This window comes from Canis lupus, chromosome 7 (assembly GCF_011100685.1).
Source record: "Canis lupus familiaris isolate Mischka breed German Shepherd chromosome 7, alternate assembly UU_Cfam_GSD_1.0, whole genome shotgun sequence".
Classification (NCBI taxonomy): domain Eukaryota; kingdom Metazoa; phylum Chordata; class Mammalia; order Carnivora; family Canidae; genus Canis; species Canis lupus.
The window spans coordinates 53,954,848-53,979,909 of NC_049228.1; the positions used below are offsets into that span (position 1 = coordinate 53,954,848).

A 25,062-nucleotide genomic window follows, 5' to 3' on the forward strand; every position below is an offset into this window, starting at 1 on the left:
GATGAACCTTGAAAACATGTGAAATAAGCCAGACAAAAGAGCAGATAATGTATTATTCCTCTTATCTAAGTGCCTAGAATACGCAAATTCATACAAGCAGAAAGGAGACTTGAGATTACTTGGGGCTGGGGCAAGGGGAAGGGGGCAGCCTGTTGAATGGGTAGAGTTTTAGTTTGGGATGATGCAGAAGTCCTGGAGCCAGTCGGTGGTGGATGGTGGCATACCAATGTAAGCACACTTAATGCCCCTGAAACGTACACTTACTTAAGTTGGCCAAAATGGTGCATTTTGTGTTACAGATAGTTCAGCACATTTTTTCCCAAAGAAGCGATAAAGTAGGAATAACCAGGGTTTGCTTTATTGTGGAACTGATATGGTCAGTCTGTTTTCAGTTCAGAGGTGTCCCTGCCCCCATCAGACCTGCAGCTTGCAGTTTGGGTGTCTATTAATATCTTCCCTTGGAAAAGTGCTCATATCTCAATACTTGTCTTTATTGTCTTTTCTTTGTCTTGGATGGTGTACACTCTCTGCATTACCATCAGGACTCCCCTCCACTCCTGTGAATCCTGTCTGCCCCCAGCTCAGGCCAAGAACCTGAAGAGTCCCGTTACGGTGGCAAGAGAGAGAGAAAGGAAGGACTACCTAATCATTAAGCCATATCCCTGGTTCACCACAACTCCATTTCCATATGGATGGTCCAAGCAGTACCACCCAGTTCTAGAACCTCAGCCTCTAGAGGAGTGCCCAGGAGCACAACAGGATGGTGGATGCCTGGTGCATGAGACACACGTTCTTCCAGTCATGTATCTTTGTGTCAAGCTCCACATGATGGGAAGTGGCAACTCTCTGTGTGTCAGCCTACTGTGAGGGTCCTCCACCTGCCCACACACCCCAAACATTTGCCAGGAAAGAAAACCTGCATCACTGCAAATGCCAACAACAGAGACAGTGGTTGGGGCTCAGGGTTAGGCATTATTATGGTCTAGGTGGACATCTCAGCCATCTCAATTATTAGGTCCCAGGGAAGGCATTTAACCTCTCTAAATATTAGCTCCTCATGAGCAAAGTGGGCTCATCATATAGCTCCCCAGTGTGACAGGAGGGAGGACCCAGAAAGGTAGCAGCTGAATAAGGTCTCAGGATCTGTAACCAGTCCTAGTTTGGGGACCAAGGATGGCTCCTCTGCTCCTGTGAAGCTACTAATCTCCTGGTTTGGAATAATCTCCTACTTGTGAAAATGTTCTTTTAACTGACACACACACACACACACACACACACAGCACCTCAGCCTCTTGCTCTTGCCTCAGAAGTCATTCTGAAGTTCTTCAGGATAAGCTTCAACTGCATTCAGGGTACAGCTCCCAAGTGCCAGCCGCTCACACAGACCGTACGTCCTTACCTACCTTATCTAAACCGCACCCATTCCAAGGCTCCCTCAAGGACGCAGGTGACAGGAGCAAATTCCACATAGATAAAAGGGTCCACTGACCTGTGAGGCGCTCTAGGGCATCGAATCCATGTTTTAGTGCTATCACGTCAAGGAAGGAGATGGTGCCATCTTCAAACCTGTAACAGGGTTGAGGGGAACAAGGTCAAGCTGTGGCCAACATCTCCATGTGCATTTTGTGGCATGCAACAAGGTTTTGACTCTAGTCTTGGCTATAATCGATGAATACCTCTGCTGTCTTATAAACCACTGCTCTCCCAGTCAGGATAGACGGATTTACACACAGAGACGGATGGGGCCGGTTCTGGCCCTGACTCGCTCACTGGGGGTGCTTCCTTGGGATCGGATGGCCATGGTGACAAAGGACCCTAAAAGACAGTCACCGCCTCGAGAAGTGCTATCCTGCCCCCGTGAAGACTTTGACAAGACCCCAAGCGCCACGGGCTCTTAAAACGCTGCCCTTGACCCCAAGGGAACCCCGCTGGCAAGGCGTCGGTTGGGTGTGATCAACGCGCTCGGAAGTCTAGGATGCCAACCTGCGGAACCACAGGCTTCGGGGAACATTAGGAGGCTCCCGATACAGCACACATGCCCCTCCTGGATTATCAGGGTGTTCACGATCGTCGCATTCTGTGATTTCTCATCTAGCCAAAATATTCATCAAATCTCTACTGCCCACACACTGCGCGCCAGGCACCGTCCTCGGTGCCCTTCTGGCGCTTCCCTTGTCCTGAGGCACAGAAACAAGGGACGACACGCGACAGGTAAGCAACACGCCAGCGGGTGACAGTGCACTGAGGATGCAGAAGGATCATTTTTGAAACAGCAGAGTTCACAGAGGGAAAGGGCGTCCCAGGCAGAGGCCGCAGGGAACACCCCGAGCGGGCGGAAGCGGGCGGAAGCGGGCACGCGCCCTGAACGGCAGGGACGTCAGCGCGTCGTCGGCGCGTCAGTGCTGCGTCAGTGCGTCAGTGCGTCAGTGCTGCGTCGGTGCGGCTGGGCGCGAGTGCGCATGAGCGGGGAGCCAGCGGGGGCGCGGGACGGTGGTGGGCGGCAAGTCGGAGGACGCCGGCGGTGGGGAGGTGGGGAGGCTGACGCGTGGCTGCAGGGCTCAGGGCAGAGAGCAGGGGCGGGATGCGGACCCAGAGCCTGACAGGCAGAGTCCGGGGGGGGGGGCCCGGAGGCAGGAGGTGTCAGCGAGCACTGGCCTGAGGATGGGGACGGCAGCCTCTGCGAGCCCACCTGTGGGTGACGGAAGCAAGTTGAAGCTTTCAGGGGAAATGCTCTGCTTTGTATTTTAAGATTCTAGAGATGAGGTCTGCTCAGAATACTGTTACTGCAATGTTGATTTCTTTATAAAACCGATGTGTTAATGATAGCCGTGAATCAATTATGTGAACCAACAATTAATGAATCAACTGGGTTGTTTTCATTTCTGTTTGTTTAAAGATTTTATTTGGGGGCAGCCCGGGTGGCTCCAGCAGTTTAGCGCCTGCCTTTGGCCCAGGGCCTGATCCTGGAGACCTGGGATCGAGTCCCATGTCAGGCTCCTTGCATGGCGCCTGCTTCTTCCTCTGCCTGTGTCTCTGCTTCTCTCTCTCCTCTCTGCGTATTCTCAGAAATAAATAAATAAAATCTTTAAAAAAAAAAAAAAAAGATTTTATTTGGGCAGCCCCGGGTGGCTCAGTGGCTCAGCGGTTCAGCGCCGCCTTCCTCCCAGGGCGTGACCCTGGAGACCCGGGATCGAGTCCTGCATCGGGCTCCCTGCGTGGAGCCTGCTTCTCCCTCTGCCTGTGTCTCTGTCTGTCTCTGTCTCTCTCTCTGTGTGTCTCTCATGAATAAATAAATAAATCTTTTAAAATATAATAACCAGTTGTGCCATCAATATGCACGCAAACTTGTTCCAAACAATGCCATCTTTTAAAATGACTGCTTGAGTAAACCGTTGTACCTCTTGCCTGTGCTCTGGGAAAAGGCCTGGTGGCCTATCTTCCTTCCTCTCCTGAGAGTCTTTCACCTCTCCTGCTTGCAGCCCTTGTACCCTCATAGCTATGGAGAAGCCCCAAGTGGGGGGTCCAGTTCACTAAGCCACCTGGGGCACACTCCAGCCGGCCTCCATCCACTCCACTCCAGCCCTCCAACCCCAGTGGCCCAGTTGGGTCCCTTGCACAACCCTATAGGTGACGCGGGCCAGAACCCCTGCCTTGCTGAACTCCAGTCAGCCACTCCCACAGAGAGGTTACCTTTCAGCCACCGAGCTTCTTGGGATGTAGAAGTCTTCTCCTGCCAGGTACGCAGCAGCTGTGCCCCCTCCAAAGTAGGTTTTCCTCAGCAGAGGAGCCACACGATTATTCACCAGCAGGGCACCCAGGCCAGTGGGGAATCCAAAGAGCTTATAGAAGGAGAGGGGGACAAAGTCGGCCTGGTGGACCGACAGGTCCAAAGGTGAGGTGCTCACATAGGAGGCTGCATCGAGCAGCACGAACCACTTGCCAGGCACACTCACAGGGCACATCCGCCCAGCCTTGACCTCTCCTATCCAGGACAGGGGGTACCTGGTCCCGGAAAAGTTACTCTGCGCGGGGTAACAGAAGAGATGCGGAAGCTGGCAGTCAGGGTCACTGGCGGCAGCGGCCCGTCTCTCTGCCAACCGCATGTCCTCTGGCCTGACTGGGATGGAAGTGACGTTCATGGCCGTGGTGACCTTCCTCATGCCCACCACGGAGGTATGGCTGTCAGTGAGGTAACAGAACCGGCTCCCGCTGCACTCCGGGCCTGGGGACACCCACGGGAAGGCCTCCGCCACCAGTTTAAGAGCAGCCGTGCTCCCTGCTGTGAAAATCACACTGTAGTCCTCTGAGGAGGTGTGGAAGTGCGCCAGAATCCTGGAAGAAGCATAGCATCATGCCAATCCATGGTCTCAATAGTGTCAAATGTTCAGGGGTAGCTGTATTTGACCTCTCGCTCTCCCTTTATATTTAGGGAAAAACCCAGATCAGCTTTGCCACAATTACAAAGTTAGGGTAGGGGCAGAGCAAGCAGCAGGAAGAGATGACAAACCGGTTCAAGCTGGCAAGAGCAGCTCTGCCTCCCATGTCCCCACCCTCAATGGATAAGATAAAAATCCTGGGGCAGGATGCCTGGGTGGCTCAGCGGTTTAATGCCTGCCTTTGGCCCAGGGAGTGATCTGGGAGCTCCAGGAGTCCCACGTTGGGCTCCCAGCATGGAGCCTGCTCCTCCCTCTGACTATGTCTCTGTCTCTGTCTCTGTCTCTGTCTCTTCCTCATGAACAAATAAAATCTTTTAAAAAAAAATCCATGGGGCACCTGGGTAGCTGTCTATTGAGCATTTGATTCCTTTTTTTTTTTTCCTTTTTTAAAGATTTTATTTATTTATTTCAGAGAGAGAGTACACAAGCATGAGTAGGAGGTGGGGTGCAGCAGAGGGAGAAGCAGGCTCCCCACTAAGCAGGGAGACCAATACAGGCTTGGCTCCATCCCAGGACCCTGGGATCACAACCTGGGCTGAAGGCAGATGCTTAACTGACTGAGCCACCCAGGCACCCGGAGCATCCAACTCTTGATTTCAGCTTAGGTCATGATCTTAGGGTTGTGAGATCAAGCCCTGAGTCAAACTCCATGCTCAATGGGGAGTCTGCTTGGGATTCTCTTTCTCCTTTCCCGCCCCTGTCTCCCCCTGTGCTCATGTGCTCTCTATCTCCTTCTCTCTCTCAAATAAATGAATAAATAAATCTTTTTTAAAAAAGATAAAAATCCACAACAACCTCAACCCTAGAAAATACTCTCTCCTTGGACCACTCTCCTTGGTTCAGCTCTATTGCAGCAAGTTTTAAGTCACCAACTTGTTTCATGGTGCTTTTAAAATTGGCAGCCCAGCTTCCCTTTTAAATTGGAAATAACTTGTTATATTGATTCAAGCAACTTCAGGCACCACTTGGAAATTACTAAAAAGGAATATTACACATGGAGAAAAGGGGGGATGGATAAAACAAGATGCCCAATGAAACATGAAAGCCCAAAGAAAATGTTTTTCTTCTCTCTGAAAATGAGACTTAGGAAATTGGGTCCCTCCTGGTCATTCTGGCCCTCAGGCACTCTGGCATCAGCCTGAAGCTGCACACAACAGCTGTGCACACCTCAGGGCCACCCACCTGTGCTTCAGATCAGCCCTGCTCTGTACCTACTCACTCACACCTTCCCATCCCCTGCCCCTGATATTTGTCACTGTTCATGTGATCATTTACCCAAATGCGATCTTCCTGAAACCAACTCAGAGCCTTTGTGGGATGCAGTGGGTGGTAGGGAAGAAATCCATCCACCTGGGAGTGCCCACTCAGGCTGGCATCTCTGCCACTCACCTGTAGCGCACGTGTTCCACGGTTTCGTGGGTGAGCTTGCTGCTGATATTCTGGCTGTGAGGATTACCTGGCAGGTTACAGAGACAAAGCCATCAAGTCACTACTTATGTTTCTCCTCTTGTGTTCCTCCAAAACCCTCTCTTTTGGTTTCTCAAAAAGTTAAGCATACAATTACTATATGACCCAGCCATGCCACTCCGATACACTCAAGAGAAATGAAAACACATGTCCACACAAAGATTCATGCACAGAAATGTTCAAAGGGAGGTTTATTGGTAAAGCCAAATTCTGGGAACAACATGAATGTCCATCAACTGATCAGCAGAGAGACAAGATGTTGTATATCCACACAACTGGAAAGTATTCACAACAAAAAGGGAACAATCTACTGGCTATGTCATGAATGAACCTCAAAAACATGCTAAGAGGTCACAGATTGTTTGATTCCATTTATATGAAATGTCCAGCAAAGGCAATTGTATAGAAAGATATTCAGAAAGTAATGGATTAGTGGTTGCCTGGGACTGAGGGGGTAACAGGGATGAATTATAAATAGGCATCAGAGGGGCAGCCCCGGTGGCTCAGCGGTTTAGCCCCGCCTGCAGCCCAGGGTGTGATCCTGGAGACCCAGGATGGAGTCCCAAGTCGAGTTCCACTTCGGGCTCCCTGCATGGATCCTGCTTCTCCCTCTGCCTGTGTCTCTGCCTCTCTCTCTCTCTCTCTCTCTCTCTCTCCTCTCTGTGTATTCTCATGAATAAATAAATAAAATCTTTAAAAAAATAAATAGGCATCAGAGATCTTATGGAGGAATGAAAATGTCCTTAATGATTTGTTTTTTTAATATTTTGTTAATTTTTCATGAGAGACGCAGAGAGAAAGAGAGAGAGGCAGAGACACAGGCAGAGGGAGAAGCAGGCTCCAGGCAGGGAGCCTGACATGGGACTCGATCCCGGGTCTCCAGGATCACGCCCTGGGCTGAAGGTAGCGCTAAACCACTGAGCCACCAGGGCTGCCCCTAAATGATTTATAGTGATAGTAGCATCACTTGGTAGTTACTAAAATCACTAAATTGTACATGTGAAATAGATGAATTGTATAATATGTAAAACATAACTTGATTTTTAAAATACTTTTTTAAACAAACAAACCAACCCCTGCCCCCCACTAGTAGAACAAGATGGGATTGGGAAGAACATTCTGGAGATGGAAGTCAGCTCATTGGCAGCCAGGCCAATGCTAGAACCTTTTCTGCAAGTTCCCTGACAGGTGGTTCTGATCAGTAATCCCAGGGAAGCAAGAACACATCCTCAGGAGGCTGCCCCTTCCCCAGCCATGAGACAGAGCCATGAACACCACTTCATCTAAATCCCCCTCTCTTGCCCTGTGTTCATACTCCTGCTCCTGGCCTTGTTCCCACAGAAACACATCTAATTCCTCCAAATATGTGAAGGCGGCCAACACATCTCCCCTTAGCCCAGGCTCAAAGCTAACATCTCTACTAATTTCACTTGTCAATTTCTAGTTTATCTTCCCTCCTTCCATCTCCCCTGAGTGGGTCCCGAAGTATCATTACCTCCCTCAAAACACAGCCCCCCAGGTGAGGACACAGACCTCTCCAGGGGCTGGACATGCAGGAGCCAGGCACAAGCATTTCTCAGGAGCAGGACTACATGTGCACGCTAACGCAGTCTTGACTTTTTTTGTTTGTTCATTTGTTTTCTCATTTAATGTTTCTACCATGCCGTCTGGTCACACTGGATTTCTGGCCACTGAAGCTACCACTATTCTTTTTCCATAAGCACCAGTAACCTGTGAGACTCGGTACTTACCCGAATAGCCTCTCAACACTCTAGTTTTTAGCTCAGCACCACCTCCAGTCTAGATTCTGTCACCGTGCCCACAGTTATAACTCTTGCAAAGAGTTAGAGAAGATTTGCGGATCTCTTTGCAAATCATGGATTAAAGTCAAGATAAGGACCCTCACTGGCATCTCCTCTAGAAACTTTTCTCTAGATTTAAATATCTGCTGGCTGCCCAGGATCATATTGGGGCATGATAGGATTGTCATGAACTGAGGGAGTCTGGTGAGGACCAAGGCCTTGCGCTCTGGAGCCCAAATGCCTGGAGATCCAGATCCCCCAGCCCCAGCACTTCCTGACTGAGTGGCCTCCGGTTAGCTCCCTATCCTCTCTGGGGCCCAGGAGTGAGAACAGAACCTGTACCTTATTGTTGGATAGCAGCACCTGTACACTAGTTTGCTGGGAGAGCAGAGGGGGACGGTGGAGATAAAGTGTCTGGAGCAACCGAATATGGTTTCTAGAGGAAACATCAAACTCCTCAGAGCGCCCTCAATGCCCCTACCTCTCCATTCAGGCCCCCTGCACTCTCCTCCCCTTCTCTGCACTCCGGAGCTAATTCCTGGACCCACTAATGGGTCTTGGTTCATGCTATTACCTCTGCCTGGAATACCCTTCTCCCTCTCTTCTCCATGTGAATTCCTGCTCATCCTCCAGGATCCACCCCACTCCTAAAACAGCTTTTTCTGACACTCAAATGGCCAATGCTGTGGCTCTGAAGCCACACCCCACCACGGTATCAGGGCCTTGTGTTCATAGCCCTTCATATAGCTGGTCATTTACATTTATATTGGAGCTCACAGGATTAGGTCCTGTGTACTAGGTCACAGCCCACGAAGGCAGAGGCAGTGCTTCCTTTGTCTTCATGTTAGCACCATGCCCCCAATACCAAAGTGGCCCAACAAACACTTATGGAGTGAAAGAATGAGGGTGCCTGGATGGTGTAGTCGATTAAGCATCCAACTCTTGGTTTCGACTCAGGTATGATCTCTCAGAGACATGAGATCAAGCCCCATGTAAGGCTCCTCACTCAGTGCAGCGTATGCTTGAGTTTCTCTCTCTCTCCCTCTGCCCCTCCTGCCTGTGTTCTTGCTCTCTCTCTGACTCTCAAATAAATAAATACATCTTTAAAAAAAAAAAAAGGGGGGATCCCTGGGTGGCGCAGCGGTTTGGCGCCTGCCTTTGGCCCAGGGCGCGATCCTGGTAGACCCGGGATCGAATCCCACGTCGGGCTCCCGGTGCATGGAGCCTGCTTCTCCCTCTGCCTGTGTCTCTGCACCTCTCTCTCTCTCTGTGACTATCATAAATTAAAAAAAAATAAATTAAAATAAAAATAAATTTAAAAAAATAAAATAAATAAAAAAAAAAGGAGTGAATGTCCTTCCTGCCACCCTACCCTCTGCACTGCACTGTCCCCCAGGGTCATACTGCTGTCAAACACAGCACCTTTGTACTTCTGTGCCCTTCTGACATTGACCCGTTCTTCTGGAAGTAAATTGTGTCCCTGAGCCAATTCTTCCTAATCCTGGCAGCGCATGTATTATAGGGACTGACCTTTGGGCTTCCTTGACCACCCGCCCACCCCACGGGGCCTATTCCGTGCTACATGCTCAGCACAGTCCTGGTCTATTAATCCAACATTTGGTAAGCAGAGATATATCAGCTGAATGTAGTTGGCTCCTATTCAATGCAAAAGTCAGCTTTGGTGTGTTGTTCTTTACCATAAACATTTTCCATGAGATCATTAGTGAAGCTTGTGAGCTGACTCTGGGGAAACAACGTGGCTCCTGCATGGTCAAGGTAGACAGTTCCTGAAAGAAAACACAGAATAAAGCTGTGGTTGTTTTTCAGAGGTATTCTACTTATCAGGATCTGGTCTGGGTGAGCTTGAGCAGTGGGACCACCAGGCTACTGATTTCTCCCAGCCTCTTGATAGGAGCTTCTTAATCCAAATAGTAAGCATGAGCAATGGAAGATTGCACTCTCCTGTGTAATCAACTTTAGTGCCCGGAGCAAGGCTGCCTGATTAACCAGCTCTTTTGCAAAACCAGGAACAGTATCCCACACACAGGAGGAGCCCAACAGACATTTGTCATTAATGACGGTAAAGTAATTTCACACGGATGACTCACTTCCTACCCAGGATTTCCTTGCTGCTTCCCCGGCGGTTGGTCGAGCTCTGAGTCTGCTTTCCCACAGTGAATTCGCCATCCCTCGACCCTGGACCAGTTCTGAGAGCTTTGGAAAATACTAGGATTGTAAACGATCTTCCTAGCCTCTTTCATAAACAGAGATATAGGCAAATTTAGATGAGAGGGAAATGCTGAGGTTTTCCCATCAGATGGTGGAGACCAGAAGGTTGGATAACTCACCGTGTGGGTGAAGGTGCTGGAAAAGAGGCCTGCTGGGACATGGCTGGTTGGAGGCTACACTGATACAGTTTCTTTATGGATAGTAGTTTGTCAATATGGGTTACACTTTCAAATGCAAATCCACAGGGCACCTGGGTGGCACAGTTGGTTAAGGGTCCAACTCTTTTTGAGCTCAGGTCATGATCTCAGGGTCGTGGGATCAAGTCCTGCATGGGTCTCCAAACTCAGCAGGGAATCTGCTTAAGATTCTATCTCCTTCTCCCACTGCCCCTCCCCCATTTTCTCTCTCTCTCTCCCAAATAAATAAGTAAATCTTTAAAAAAGAAAAGAAAATGCAAACCCTCCTTGACCCAGCAATCCCTCTTCTAAGAATTCACCTTATAAATCCCCGTGGTTTGTGAAATGGCCTGCACATGAGGACACTTAGTGCAGCATTGTCTGCAGTAGCCAGAAACTGGAAATGACTTAAATGTCCATGAACATGTGTTTAAAATAAAGAATTCTTGTACCTCCATCTAGTACTTTTTAAGTACTGACATGGAGTAAACTCTAATACAACACTTTTGGAAACATACAGTGTGAATATTCATTCCTCCTTTCATTCACTTAAATGGGTTTTTTTCTGTTGTTTTGTGAAGAATGGATTTTTTTTTGTTTCTTGTGTAACAGCTTTATTGAGATATAATTCCCATACCATAACATTCACCCTTTTAGTGGTGCTTTTAGCAGATCCATAAAGTTGTGCAACCATCACCATTATCTAATTTTTGAACAATTTCATTCATCCCAAAAAGGGAGCCCATACCCACTGCCAATCACTCCCCAATCTACCCAGCCCCAGCCCCTGGCAATCACTAATCTACTTTCTGTCTACAGATTTGTGGATTCTGGGCATTTCACATAAATGAAATTATATACTATGTGACCTTTTGTGTCTGCCTTCTTCCACTTAGCATCCATATTTTCATGTCATTCATTTTTATGACTGAATAATATTCTACTGTATGGACGCACTACATTTTGTTTATCCATTCATCCAATGATAAACCTGTGGGTGGTTTCTATTTTTTGCCTGCTATAAGTAATGCTGCAATGACTATTTATGTGCAAGTTTTTATGGGGACATCTGTTTTCTCCCATTCGGTCAGTTGTCCTTTTTTGGTGGCATCCATTGAAGCATAAAAGTTTTTAGTTTTGATGAAGTCCAATTTTTCTATTTCGGTTGTTACTGTTGCTTGTAATTTTAGTGACATAAGAAACCATTCCTAATTCAAGGTCCTGATGATTATTGCTTATGCTTTCTTCTAAGAGTTTTATATTTTTAGCTCTTGTATTTCGGACTTTAGTCCATTTTTAGTTAAAATTTTTAAAGATTTTAGTTATTTATTCATGAGAGACACAGAGAGAAAGGCAGAGACATAGGCAGAGGAAGAAGCAAGCTCCCTTTGGGGAGCCTCATGCAGGACTTGATCCCAGGATCCTGGGATCATGCCCTGAGCCAAAGGCAGATGCTCAACCACTGAGCCACCCAAGTGCCTCATTTTTTTTTTCAGTTAATTTTCAAATACAGTGTGAGGTAGGGGTCTACCTTCATTCTTTTGTGTGTGGATACCAGCTGCCCCCACACTATTTGTTGAAGAGACTATTCTTTCCTCTATTGAATAGTCTTGGCCTTCTGTTAAAAAGCAATTGACCATAGATGTGTGGGTTTATTTCAGACTTACAATTCTACTCCATTGTTTCATGCATCTGTCCTCATACCACATTGTCTTGATTACTGTAACTTTATATAAATTTTACTTACTTTACTTTTATGGGAAGTGTGAGGCCTTCAACTTTGTTCCCTCCCAAGGTTGCTTTGGCTAGTTGGGTCCCTCCCATCTCTATATGAATTTTAGGATCAATTTGTCAATTGCTGCAAAAAGGTACCTGGGATTTTGGTTGGAATGACATTCAATCTGCAGATCAGTTTCGGGGGTATTGTCATGTTAGCAATACTTAGTCTTCAAATTCATGAATATAGGATGTCTTTCCATTAATTTAATCTTCCTTTATTTCTTTCTTTCAATGACATGTTGTAGTCTTCAGTGTTTGCTTTCTACTTCTTTTGATAAATTTATTTCTATGTATTTTATTCTTTATGATGCTTTCCTTTATTTAATTTTCATAGCTTTTCTTACTAGTGTATAGAAATCAGGTTGATATTTGTATATTGAGCTTCTATCCTGTAACCTTGCTGAGCTTGTTTTTTAGTTCTAATAGTTTTATATGTGGATTCTTTAGGATTTTTTTATATACAAGGTTATGTTATCCACAAATAGAAATGTTTTCCAGGGATCCCTGGGTGGCGCAGCGGTTTAGCGCCTGCCTTTGGCCCAGGGCGCGATCCTGGAGACCCGGGATCGAATCCCACATCGGGCTCCCGGTGCATGGAGCCTGTTTCTCCCTCTGCCTGTGTCTCTGCCTCTCTCGCTCTCTCTGTGTGACTATCATAAACAAATAAAAATTAAAAAAAAAAAAAGAAATGTTTTCCAATCTGGTGACTTTTGTTCCATTTTCTTGCCTAATTGTCCTGGTTAGAACCCTTAGTATGATGTTGAATAGCAGTGGTGAGACCAGACATCCTTGTCTTATTCCTGATCTTAGAAACAAAGCTGTCAGTCTTTTGCCAGTAAGTATGATATTAGCGGTGGATTTCTTGAAGATAGCCTTTATCAGGCCAATTAAGTTTCCTTTTATTTCCTTGTTTATTGTATTTTTACATTCAAGAAATGTTTATTGAGTAATTACTGTGTGCCAGGCACTATTCTAAGTGGTAGAGACACAACAGTAGATAAAAAAAGCTGGAGGGATCCCTGGGTGGCGCAGTGGTTTGGCGCCTGCCTTTGGCCCAGGGCGCGATCCTGGAGACCCGGGATCGAATCCCACGTCGGGCTCCCGGTACATGGAGCCTGCTTCTCCCTCTGCCTGTGTCTCTGCCTCTCTCTCTCTCTCTCTGTGACTATCATAAATAAATAAAAATTAAAAAAAAAAGCTGGTATGATAGTGACAGAGAAAGACCATAAACAAATAAATGTAAACTGTGTCAGTTAACAGATGTTATGTCTCAATTACGTGATAAAAAAACTGTACACACTCATATAAATATAGACAACAACTAAAAAGAGACACAGGACACAAGTGGCAGGAGCTGACCCTGGGGCAGCCACCATGGCTGTGGCTGGAGTGAGAGGGGGCTCCCTGGCCCTTTACCGTCCTTTGGCACCTTTGGAATGCTGTGTAAAGATACTACCTAACCCAAAAAAATTAGTTTTAGAATAACGTTCTCTTTAACTGAAGATTCAGAAATACAAATGCACCATACCAAAAGACAGGCTTCTGTCTAGGTACACATCAGGGAGATGCTTTTGTGAAGCCCCGGTGAACATGTGAAACCTAAGGGGTTCCCAAGGAGCACCACGTGTCTTGCCCACAGTCTTCTGCAGGGCCAGGAAGACTTTTGGGAGAAGGCTACTTTGGCCTTTGGTCCAGTAGTTAATTTTGCAAAACCAGTCAGCCCTGTTAGATTAGCTAGAGATCTGAGAAGCCAGCTAGCACCGTGGTTAACAGTGCAGAATCCAAGTCAGCCAACCTGACTGAATTTTGCTCTACCACTAGCCACTCTGGATCCCTGTTCCTTCACCTGCAGATGGGATGCGGGTTAAAAGAGTCTGTAAACAGAGCCCAGTTTAGTGCTTGGCATATAGTAACACCCACTGAGATTTGACTGTTATTAGAAGAAGCAAGCAAACGACCCCAAAACCCACTGGTATTGGGTCTTCAAGAAGGAAATTCCAGGGTCTCTTCTAGACCTTGCCTCTTCAGTTCTCAGTTCTATACAGGTGAGTGGCTATCCATCAGTGCTCTGAGACTTCAAGAACCATTTGTACCACATCTGAAAATTCAATATGCTCCTTTCACCAAGACAAGGGAATTCCCAACCAATTGGTTAGGCAAAATGTTTCAGCATTTAAAGATTAAGCATGTAATTATCTAGAGCTACCACGTAACCGAAAAACTCTCCAGCCTGCACAAAAACTATGAGGAGAAGGAGGAAGGGGAAAAGAAGAGGAGATGAAGGTTATGTTATTTTGTTTTGTTTGTTTTTCCCTGATCTGTGAGAGAAAAAAAAGTGCGTGCTTATGTTCCAAGACTCCCAGCCATGGAAGGGGTGGGTTTAATTCACAAAACTCTACTTGAACTATTAATGTAGAGGAAATGCTGGGAACTTGCACTAGGTAGATAGATAGATAGATAGATAGATAGATAGATAGATGATAGAATACAAAACAGATTTTTTTAAAAGATTTTATTCATTTATTCATGAGAGACACAGACAGAGAGGCAAGAGACACAGGTAGAGAGAGAAGCAAGCTCCCTGCAGGATCCCGATGTGGGACTCAATCCCAGGACCCCAGGATCACGCCCTGAGCCAAAGGCAGACACTCAACCACTGAGTCACCCAGGTGTCCCAATATGGTAGATTTTAAAGGGGCTCTGAAGCCTGGGATCCTGGCTATCACATCTAAATTTTACATTTAAGGGAAAAGGTGCTGCTCTCTGAGGGACACAAGTAAACAAGTACGGGCCCAGAACATACTTCTACTTCCCCAGGGTAGTCTTCAGGGGAGAGGTCAGCCAGTGATGGGTGTGAGGGACCAGAGCTGGAGGGATTAGGAGATTAAGCAGGTGTGGTGCAGAAATAATTATGGGCTGCACCAAAACAGCCTCTAAACGTTCTTCAAAAGAATGGGGAGCCTCCTTCCCTCCCTCCACCTCTGTGGGTGTTCATTGTCCCAGTCTACTCCTAGGGTGGAAATTTCCGTAATACAAACTTTCAGGGACAGCAGGCAGAAGCATTGGGGTGAGGTGCCGTCTCCTCCAGGTGGATGTGCCACTAGGAAGAATGGGCAGGTGGTAGAGAGGAGCCAGAAGGCCCGCGGTCTCCCTCCCGAGGTCCCTACTGAGGTACAGACAGGAGACGCACAGAGCGGAGGCCACAGCCCTGAAAGCCCTCCAAGAGGAAAAACCAGTCACTCTCCCAAACTGGAGAAAGTGACTCAAAAGAGCTGAAATCAGCTACCCGATTAATGAAATATCACGCCAGGGTGGCTGTTGCGCCACAAGCAAGGAAGCAGTCACCAGTTAGTTGCTCACTGCGGCAGAATGAGTACGAGTCAACTCCGGCCGCCACCACCGAGCCCACTTCACCTGCGCGCCCTCCCGGCCCCGCCCGCCGCGGTTCTGAGGCTCGAGGCCGCCCCTCACTTGAGGTCCCTTAAAAGAGCGAGTCCCTACACAGTCCCCACAGGGGCGGGAGCCCTCTCGCCCTGCAGCAAGGATGAAGCTCGACTTAAAATTCGACCAGCCTGTTCCGTCCTGCGGAAACCCAAGGGATGTGATCCCGGCCTTGTGTCCAGTTTACAGGCTCGCCCTGCCCCGAAAGCTCAAAGTGCCCGTTTTGCGAATGGGAGGCGCCCGGCGAGCTAGAGCTCGGAGGCAGTATTCCGGCTGCACGCCGGAGAAAACTGAGGCTTCGCAAATGAAAGAGGCGTGTGAGCTCAGTCTCCAGAGGCTGTAGCCTCTGGGTCGCCACGGCGCGCCCCCCGCCCCGCGCCCTGGCCACCCGCGCGCTGCACCTGTTCGCGGGCGGGCGGGCGGGCGGGCGAGCGCCCCAACAGCCGCGGCGGCAGGACATCCCCGCATTTTGCAACCCTAGCTCCGACCTTTAGAGCAAGCCTGGGCCAAAGGAACGAATCCTAAGGCCGGCCCGCGGTGGGCGAGTAGGAGCAGGTGAGTAAGGAGTAAGGTAGGGACGAGGCTGGTCCTGCACCGCGGGAAAAGCCCAAGGAGCTAGATCGCAGGAAATCTGGGCTGCAGGTGGGACCTCGGGGAGCCGGGTCCACGAAGCGGATGCGTGGACACGTCTCTCCAGGTCTTTCGGTCCAAATGTATCCCAAATAAGGTGAGCCGCTCCCACCTAGAGCCAAAGCTCCTTCCACCCCAGTTCCAGAACCCGCGCGCCCGCCCGGTCCTCCCTGCCGGGTCCGCCCGCACAGGTGCCCCGCCAGCCTCACCTGCCAGGCGGCCGAATTCGCGCTGGCGCAGCTCCCGCAGGCTGCGCGGCCCATAGCCGTAGGGGAGCGGCCGCTCGCTCGACTCCCGGAACCGCGCGAAGGCCAGCAGCTCGGGCCCCGGCGGCGCAGCTCCCCCGGCCATGCCTCGCGCTGTCCCGGCCGCCGGGCGGGGGAGATGCCGACGCGGCCGCAGCGACGCCTCCGCGCCCGCCGTCCCGGGCCGCACCTCCCGGCCCTCGGCGGGCACCGGGTCCGCGGCCGGGGGCGGCGCCTCTGCGGGCGGCCCAGCGAGCCAGGGGCGCTGACGCACGGAGTTTCACTTTCTGCGGCCCTTTTCCTGGGGCGGGGCCCGTTTTTGTGATCTCTCTGAACAGCGTCCCCGGGGAGCCCACGGAGAGGCCCCCGAGGACCCGCGGAGCACGACGAGTCTGGGGCAGAGGCAGCGCGCGGCTCTCCGCTGCTCCGCATCCTGACCCTTGTCGCCTTGGCGTTTGCAAGGAGACTTCGCCTTGCTGCCCGCCCCTGCCGTGTGTCTGAGGCAAAGTGTGGAAGAGGAAGAAGGACTGGGGCTCCAGGGGGTTGTTTAGTAGCCTCTCAGCGGTTGCGCTCCATCGAAGCCGTAGCTGGGTTGCGACTCCGACCAGAGGGCCTCCTGCGCTCTGCCCTTGGACCTGCGGCCGGGGTGCCCGAGCCAGGGCGGCTCTGACCCGGGGCACCGCTGCCTCATACTGAGCGGCAGGCCAGGCCCAGGCGTCGGAAGCGCGGCGCAGGTGCGGGAGCGAGTGGGCAGGTGCACAAGGTGGGGCCCGGCACGAGGATGGGAGGGAGAACTCGGGTGCGATCCCAGGGTGGGGACCCGCTTCGGAGGATGGAAGGAAAGGTGACCAGGTAGTGGAGGCCTAGGTGAGGTGCCTGGTGTGGAACCAAGTTAGGGGGCTTAGCGCAGAACCTGCAGTGAAGAGGCACCAAGCGCTGGGAGCCAGGTGAAGGGACTCAGGTGTGGGCCAAGTAGAGCGACCCACCCAAGGAGGGGTGGACCCCTGGCTTCCGAAGCATACCATGGTCCTCGGAGGTGGGAAGGGCGCCCATGGCACAAGTTCACCGCCTGCGCCCCAGCCAGGCTGGCTGCAGCCTGTGCAGGTGCCGCACGCCCTTGCGATGCGTGATGACGTATGTACCCTATGTACCCCGCAGATCCCTGGGCCCAGCCTCTGCCTGCATAAAAAGCAGCCCGAGGGCTGCAGCTTGGCTCAGCTCGAGAGCTGCCGGAGGGCCATGCACAGTGTTGCCCCTCCTGGCCCGGCCCAGCCCCTGAATATTAGGTTGCATTGGGGGTGTAGGGGGGTGTATAAGGGCCCTGGCCAGAGGTTCCTCATTCTGGGGCTGCAGCTGAGGGGGCAGAATCCTGGCACGCCCTGTGCTGAGGGGGCCTCTGCCTGCAGACAGCCCCAGCTCATCCTCACTGCCAGATCCACAGGTCCTTACTGGTCAAGCATTCATACTTGTTCTGGAACGAACATATTCATGAACGAATGCCCAAATTTGCTCATTGGCATCACTGACCACCGCCAGCCCCTTCTGCCTACACTTGGAGCTAGAACCTTGGGCACTGGTGGCATCTTCACCTCTCTCCACTGTACTCTCCTGAAATGTGACTTCTGGCAATAACGGCAAGAGCAGGTACCGCCCTGGGCACCTGTATGCCGTTACCTGTACTCATTATTCCACACTTAAGTAAGCAGATCCATGAGGTGGCTCTTACAGGTGGAGAAGCTAAGTCACAGAGATGTGCAGTGACTTGGTCAAGAGCACACAGCTAGAAGACAGACAAGTCAGCACGTGTGAAGTCAGTTTCCAGTGACCAATTCCAGCTAAATGCGTCCAGCAGCCTCTCTGGTGCAAGCCTCTATGGGCCTCAGGGCCTCGGTTTTCCCGTATCTAAGTTGGGAGAGGGCTGGTCACCCCAAAGACTGTTTGGTGACTGTGCCACTCACCCCTACTTTTATTATCCTACTTCCCAGAGAGGATCCCCTCTAGGCCAGGCTTTTCAGGCATATATTTGCTTGAATTGCCTGGAAGTCTATTAAAATGCAGATTCCGATTCTTCAAGCTTGGGGTAGGGCCTGAGGTTCTGAGTCTCTAAGGAGCCTGGGTGATGCTGTCACTCAGGTCCAAGAACTGCACTCCGAGGAGTGAGGGCCTTTCATATTTCCCTAGGAACGTAAGGAGTACCTACCTCTGCTCAAGGTGTTCTGTTGGCCAAGTAACAAATCCCAGATCTGCAAGGGGGCTGCTTTCCAACAAGTTTGCCTAGTGAATTATCTGAATGGGTCAACTCAGTGCAGAACTCCTTTTTTAAAATTTATTTTTAGTTGTGGTAAAATATACATAAAATTTACCGACTTAGCCATTTTTAAGAGTACGGTTCAGTAGTGTTAAGTATATTCACACTGTGTGCAACCATTCTCCAGGAACTCTACCCATCTTGCAAAACTGAAACTGTATCCAGGAAACAACTTCCCATTCCCGCCGCCCCCACCCCCACCCTTCTATTTTCTGTCTCTGTAAATTTGGCTACATTAGTGAAATCATATAATATTTGTCTTTCTGTGACTGGCTTATTTCACTTGCATAACGTTCTCAAGATTCATCCATATTGCAGCATGTGTCAGAATTTCCTTCTTTTTTAAAATGGAATAATATTCCATTGTGTGTATATACCACATTTTACGTATCCATTCATCTATTGATGGGACATTTGGATTACTTCCACCTCTTGGCTTTTGTGAATAGTGCTGCTATGAACATGAGTACCTTTGAGACTCTACTTTCAGTTCCTTTGGATATAGAACCAGAAGTGGGATTGCTGAATCATGTGGTAGTTCTAATTTTTGAGGAACCGCCATACTGCTTTCCACTAGCAGCTGCACCATTTTGCATTACAACAGTACACAGGGGTTCCAATGTCTCCTCGTTCTCACCAACACTTATTTTTCTATTGTTTCTTTATAGAAATCATTCTACTGGGTGTGAAGTGACATCTCATTCTGGTTTTAATGTGCACTTCCCTAATGATTGGTGGTGTTGAGCATCTTTTCCTATGCTTTTTGGACATTTGTATGTCTTCTTTGGAGAAATGTCTATTCAAATCCTTTGAATTCATTTTTCAATTCGTTTTTTTTTTAATTGTTGAGTTGTAGAAATATATATTCTGAAATTAACCCCTTATCAGGTAATAATTAGCAATATTTTCTCCCATCCTATAGATGGCCTTTTCACTTTAATTGTATCCTTTTAGGTACAGCTCAAAATTCTTGAACTACCATTCGGTCAAGAAATATCTTTAAGTTCCTGACTCTGCCCAGGGCACCACATACTCAGGAGGATGGGAAGCAATTGTGCCTATGGAGCCATGCAGGGAAATGAGCTATTGAACATCTAGCCACTAGGCCATGTGGCCTGAGCACTGTCCCACCACTCCAAGAAGGAGGTGTAGAATTGCAGGGGAGTGGAAAGGAGCTACTTCCAACCAGGAAGTTCAGGGAAGGCACCCCAAAGGAGCAAGCCTTTGACCTGGGCCATAGCAATGTGTCTGTGAAGGGAGGGAAAGTAGTGGGGGATGCCAGAAGGCTCAGCCTCTAATTGGCACCCTCAAATTTATTCACCAAGATTCCCCAGGGGTCTCCTGACAGAGACATCAGAAATCAGATTGCCCATTCTTACCCTGCCTAAAGCAGAAACTCCTGCCCCCATGAGTGAAATGCCTTCCATGTGTTTTCAGTGGGTTCCTGCCTGCCACTGCCTTGTCTGACCTGGTCCACTGCTGACCCTGGAGCTTTTAGGGCCTGAGCTGGTCCATGCTGAGGTCCCAAGAAGCTAGCTTCTGCACCCAAAGTCTAGAGCTTCGTAGGGAAAGTTCTTCAGCTCCTACTTATGGCCCTCTCTCAACATGGAACTAGGAAAAATATGTACCTACAGGTCAGATTGGGCAGACATGAGAGACAGCCCTGATTCTGTACTTAAAATCTCTCTCACTGGGTGAGGCTTTGTCCCTGGTCCAGCTCACCGAGCTTGGATGATAAATCGCCCAAACCCTTGCTCCCATGTTAACAGACTTCTAGAAGACCCCATCCCCAGGGTTCCCTGGCCATGGACTCCATTTGCAAAAACCTCCACTCTACAGAATGTATTCTTCATTCACTCAGCAAAAGTTGTATGAGTACTTCTCAGAATTAAAGTCTATAGTGGTTGCGGAAGACACGGTAGGTTTGGGGGCAGATTTTGGAAGGCTGTAAATCAAGCTAAAGGAACTACGATTTCATTCTGAACATTTCTGAGCACAAAAGTGTTCCCAAGAGGTGATTTAGGTAGATCTAATGGGCACGACTGCGTGGGGAGAATGGGCAGTAGAGAGACCAGCTACAACCTCCTGCAACCCCCAGGCTTGAGTCACAGAGATGCAAGTGGGCACTGGCAGGGGTGTCATCCAGTGTTCACTGGGGAGCTGCTCCCTGTGAGGAACACACTCGGTCTGGGAAGATAGCAGTCAGTACAGCAGCCTGTGTGCCTGAGAGGCCCCCAGGGAAGAAGACAAGTCTGCAGCTAGATTACTCCTTCTACACCACACAGTGCTGGAGAAGGGAGCTCCCAAGAGATTGAGGCTGTAAAGGAGAAAGCCTCCCCAGCCTGGTGCTTCTCTAAAGAGAAGGTGAGAGAGGGAGGGCAGCATCCCACGTGCAAATGCTGGAGATACGAAAAGGCTCAGAAAATTACAGAAGCACGACCCTGAAGGAGGCTGGAGCACAGGCTGTGGTTGTGCAGGGATAAGGGGTGGGAGGACAGGGAGTGAGGAAAGGGAGTGGGCCAAACTCTGCAGCCCCAAGTGTCAGGAAGGTGCCAGGGAGTCCTGACAGGAGAGTGGCTGTGTCAAAGGTGTGTCTGACACCCCAACAGCACTGAGGCAAGTAGGGAGGCTGCCCAGAAGTCCTAGTGAGGAGCAGGGAGGGCCCAGATGGTACAGAAATGAAGGAATTCAGAGACAAATGGGGTAGAGGGAGGACTGGCTTAGGCAACACTGTTGGAGTGGGTGCCTTGGTGGATGCAGGGAGGAGGGGACTCAGGCACAGGGAGACAAGACAGTTCAGGACATCTAAGTGCAGGTTGGGGCTCAGGAAGGTCAGTGTCAGGAGCTGGAGACTCAACTCATGGGAGAGGCTTCTGAAAAGGTTACATTACAATGGTCAAGTCTTAAATGGTGATGAAGATAGAGGTTTTCCTACTGGCTAACCCCAACCGAGGCCTCTTGATCCTGGAAGTATTTGGGGACTGCCATTATGATGGATCAAATTTCCTGCCAAGCCGCTGGGATGGAGGGTGAGTGTTTCAGAGGCTAAATCTGGTTTCCACAGTGGATTTATTGCTTCCTGTTAGGGTTAAATGCATCCTTCCCTAACAATGAGAACCTGCTAGCCGAGATAATCTGACACCTGAGAAATGAGCAGAGTCTGCACAGCAGGAGGAGGAGAGACAGCAATGGAGCAGGTTTCTCTCCAAAGCCTGAAGAAGTAGAAGTTCTGGGAGAAACAACTTAAAAGCAGTGGAAAGATCAGAAACTCCAGGAAGCTCCCTCCCCTACAGGGACACAAGACCTTTTCTGTGAATAGAAGCTAAAAGGGCAGTTTGGAATCATGAACAAGGCTCCATTATATCTAAATCCATAATGTACAAAACAAAACCCTGCCAGTACTGGGCGGACCACAGAAGTGACAGGATGGGTGGATGGGGTGGGGATGGAGTGGGATTTTCCTGAGCCTGTTTTCTGGAGGTTTCAGCTTCTTCCTATGTTCATTCAGGCACAGGTCCACTGGGCAAGCCCACCTCCTTCTTGGTCTCTTCTGCATTGACACCTTCCCTCCAGTTCTTTGCCACCAACCCCTTTAGGCCACGGAGGCAGGGGAAGGATCGGATACCAATTATTCTATTTACTGCCTAGTGGATTACATTGGATAATCCTTCCTCCACCAGCCAGCCATCTGTGTTGTCAAATTTACTCATCCTTAAACTCAGCAAATATTTGACAATACACTGTTAGACACACTGTGCTAGATGCTGTGGAGAGAAGAAAACAAATCTGATGCCCCATGTTTAGGCTTTAGTAGGCTTGTATAGTGGGATTTCATTGGTTGCCTATCCAGCACCCACTGCCCTTCTGACTTTGCTTTGGAAAACTACCTCACATAGAACAGTCGTGTGGTCCTAATGGGAGGAACCCTGCCTCCAGCTCCAGAGTAATCCATGGCTCTTGCCACATCAGATAGGCCTAAACTAATCAGTGTGGTTCCCTCCCACCCCACCACACCCTCCCCATCCCCACTGCCCACCATGATTAGTTCAGGAAGTTCAGGTCAGATAAAGTTCAGGATTTAATGTTTATTTCCTTTGATATAAGGCAAGGAAATCTACAACATCAACAGCTGCTTTCACCCATAGGGGAGGGCAGCCTTGGAAGAAAGCTGACCCATGGAGACCAGCTGAGAGAAGTAGAGAAAGGGGCACAGAGCCCTGATGAAACTATATCTGAACTTTGTCCTACCACTGTTTTTTTTCAGTTATGTGAGCTTATAATTCCCTGTATCATTTTGAGACAAACTTTCTTACCAGAGAAAGAATCTGAGTGACATAATGGAAGATATATGTAAATAAAAGGGAATGAGAAATGCCACAAAAAAATGGTAATAAAATACCATGAAATTCAGAGAAAGGAAAGAATACTTGAAACAAGGGGATTAATAAAGGCTCTACGGAGGTGATATGAGCAGAGCTTTATTTAACTCAAACAGTTGGTATCTTTTGATGTATTTCCAGATCCCGAACTAGCGTTTTTCATGTGCTGGCTCATTTAATCCTGAAAACAATGCTACAAGGTGGTTGGTTTTTACAAAATGAGACTAACATTTGTTTTCTTCCAGAACAAAGCGCCTCAATTCCCAGCTGAACAGATGGCTCCTGCAATAAAAATTTTATTTCTTAGTTTCTCTTTCAGTAGAGCACAAGACTAAATTGTGGCCAAGGAGATTAAACAGAACTGTGTGGACTTCCAAGAAGCTTTTTTAAAGCTAGGGACAAGCCTTTCCTTCCTGTTGGTTGGAATGCCAAGATCATGGCAGGAGGCCAAGCAGCCATGCTGGATTGTGAGGAAGTCACACACTGAGGATCGCAGACAACAAAGAAAAACAGCCTTGGTCCCTGATCATGTTGAGGAGTCTCCATGCCCATCCTGGTCTGCCTACCTTGATTCCTTTCTTTTTTTCTTTTTAGAGAAAGAGAGCACACAGGGAGGGGCAGAAACAGGGAAAGAATCTTAAGCAGGCTCCACACCCAGCGTAGGGAGCCTGACACAGGGCCCAATCCCACGACCCTGAGATTATGACCTGAGTTGAAATCAAGAGTTGGACATTTCACTGATCGGGCCACCCAAGCACCTCTACCTTGATTCCTTTTGAGAGAAAACTTCCACCTTGCATAGGCCAGAAAGAACATCCGGATTTTCCTTCACACACAGCCAAATGGAAGTCAGACTGACCCACTAGTATTATCTCCATGTAGATGTGTGGGGAAACGCTTACTCACATTTATTGCCAGCATGAGCCTGGATTAAACGTGCTTCTGATTCTTTAAGTCTAGGTTCCAACTCCATTTAGGGGGCCTTGAGAAACACATGGGTCTGTACAAAAGTAGTTCACAGAAGGCCTGGAATTCCTTAAACCACTCAGGATTTTGTGGTGGTCAGAATTTCTAATTTAAAAGAGAGAATGAGTCTGTCCTTGCATTTTATTCCTGAATTTGCAGTTTCCTTCCAATTCCCGCATTCGTCCTTTGGGATCCATAACCAATTCTGCTTCCTCTTATTTGGCTTTGTGCTGTCCAAGATTAAAATGTACTCAGAACAACCCAATAACTTCTCCCCCCCATCTAGGAAAGTTGTACAGGTCAGAAGATAGCAACTGCTTAGGCTGGCACTTGGCATCAATCTGAACTCTAACGCTGTGAATCAGGCAGAGATGTGAGAGATCAGGGAAGAGGGAAAGGCAGGTCAGGGACTCTGAAATACTCTGGAGCAAAGTTCCAAGAGTCCCTTTCTGCTTTAGATATGATGAACAATGTGGTTCATGATATGATATGGTCAAAGGGTGTGCTCCTTTAGCAGATTAAGAGGCATGTAAAATTACAGCATATGTGTATGAATTACAATGTAGACTGCCCCAGTGTACAGTAAGTCCTTTGAACACTTACTGAATTACTCAGGTAGTTACTGAGAAAGATGCTTCAGTACCACACACGAAAACTAATACAAACCCAACTGACAAATTAAAACAATAACCATGAATTCAGTCTGAGACAAGGTCTATTTTCAGGGAACTTTAGGAAATTGAGTTCTGTGCTTGAAAATGTTCTAAAACACCAAGTTAGTTCAATCAATCTGCTCCGGAATCCCACACGGATGGGATCCAAACAAATCCCTGTGTGCCAAATGGGGGTGAAAACTCACATCCTTTAGCTGGTAAAGGAACCCGTACTTTAGGGCATCCTGGTTTCTGAGGTTGAGAACTCAGACTCTCATTGCTTTGGTGTAGACATGCACACACGTGCTTGAGGGTGTAAGACAAGTTTATACAGACTCAGTAGCCTAGAACTGCACAGTCCAAATATGGATGGCCACTAGTGACATGTGGCTAGTACATACTGAGATAGGCTCTAAGGGTAAAATACCTCAACAATCTTTAATGTTGTATATGTGAAATGATACTATTTTGGATATACTGGGTTAAAAGAGGTCACTAAAATAAATTTTACCTGTTTAACTTTTATTACATAACTACCAGAAAACTTTAAA

At 48.6% G+C, this 25,062-nt stretch overlaps 1 protein-coding gene across 2 annotated transcripts in view; it reads right to left on the reverse strand.

The window, feature by feature from the left end:
- The window catches only part of MOCOS (molybdenum cofactor sulfurase), a 53,547-nt gene extending 37,217 nt beyond the window's left edge, over positions 1–16,330 (reverse strand). The window contains exons 1-6 of one of the 2 annotated variants that reach the window (XM_038543485.1): positions 16,170–16,330; positions 9,403–9,492; positions 5,826–5,892; positions 3,954–4,332; positions 3,691–3,839; positions 1,490–1,566 (exon numbers count right to left, since the gene is read on the reverse strand). In XM_038543485.1, coding sequence (XP_038399413.1) covers positions 1,490–1,566; positions 3,691–3,839; positions 3,954–4,332; positions 5,826–5,892; positions 9,403–9,492; positions 16,170–16,311 — 904 coding nt within the window. In that variant the 5' untranslated portion in view covers positions 16,312–16,330. Of the gene's footprint in view, positions 1–1,489; positions 1,567–3,690; positions 4,333–5,825; positions 5,893–9,402; positions 9,493–16,169 lie in introns of both variants that reach the window. The other variant, XM_038543484.1, reaches the window with a different exon arrangement.
- Between the last annotated feature and the right edge of the window lie 8,732 nt (positions 16,331–25,062).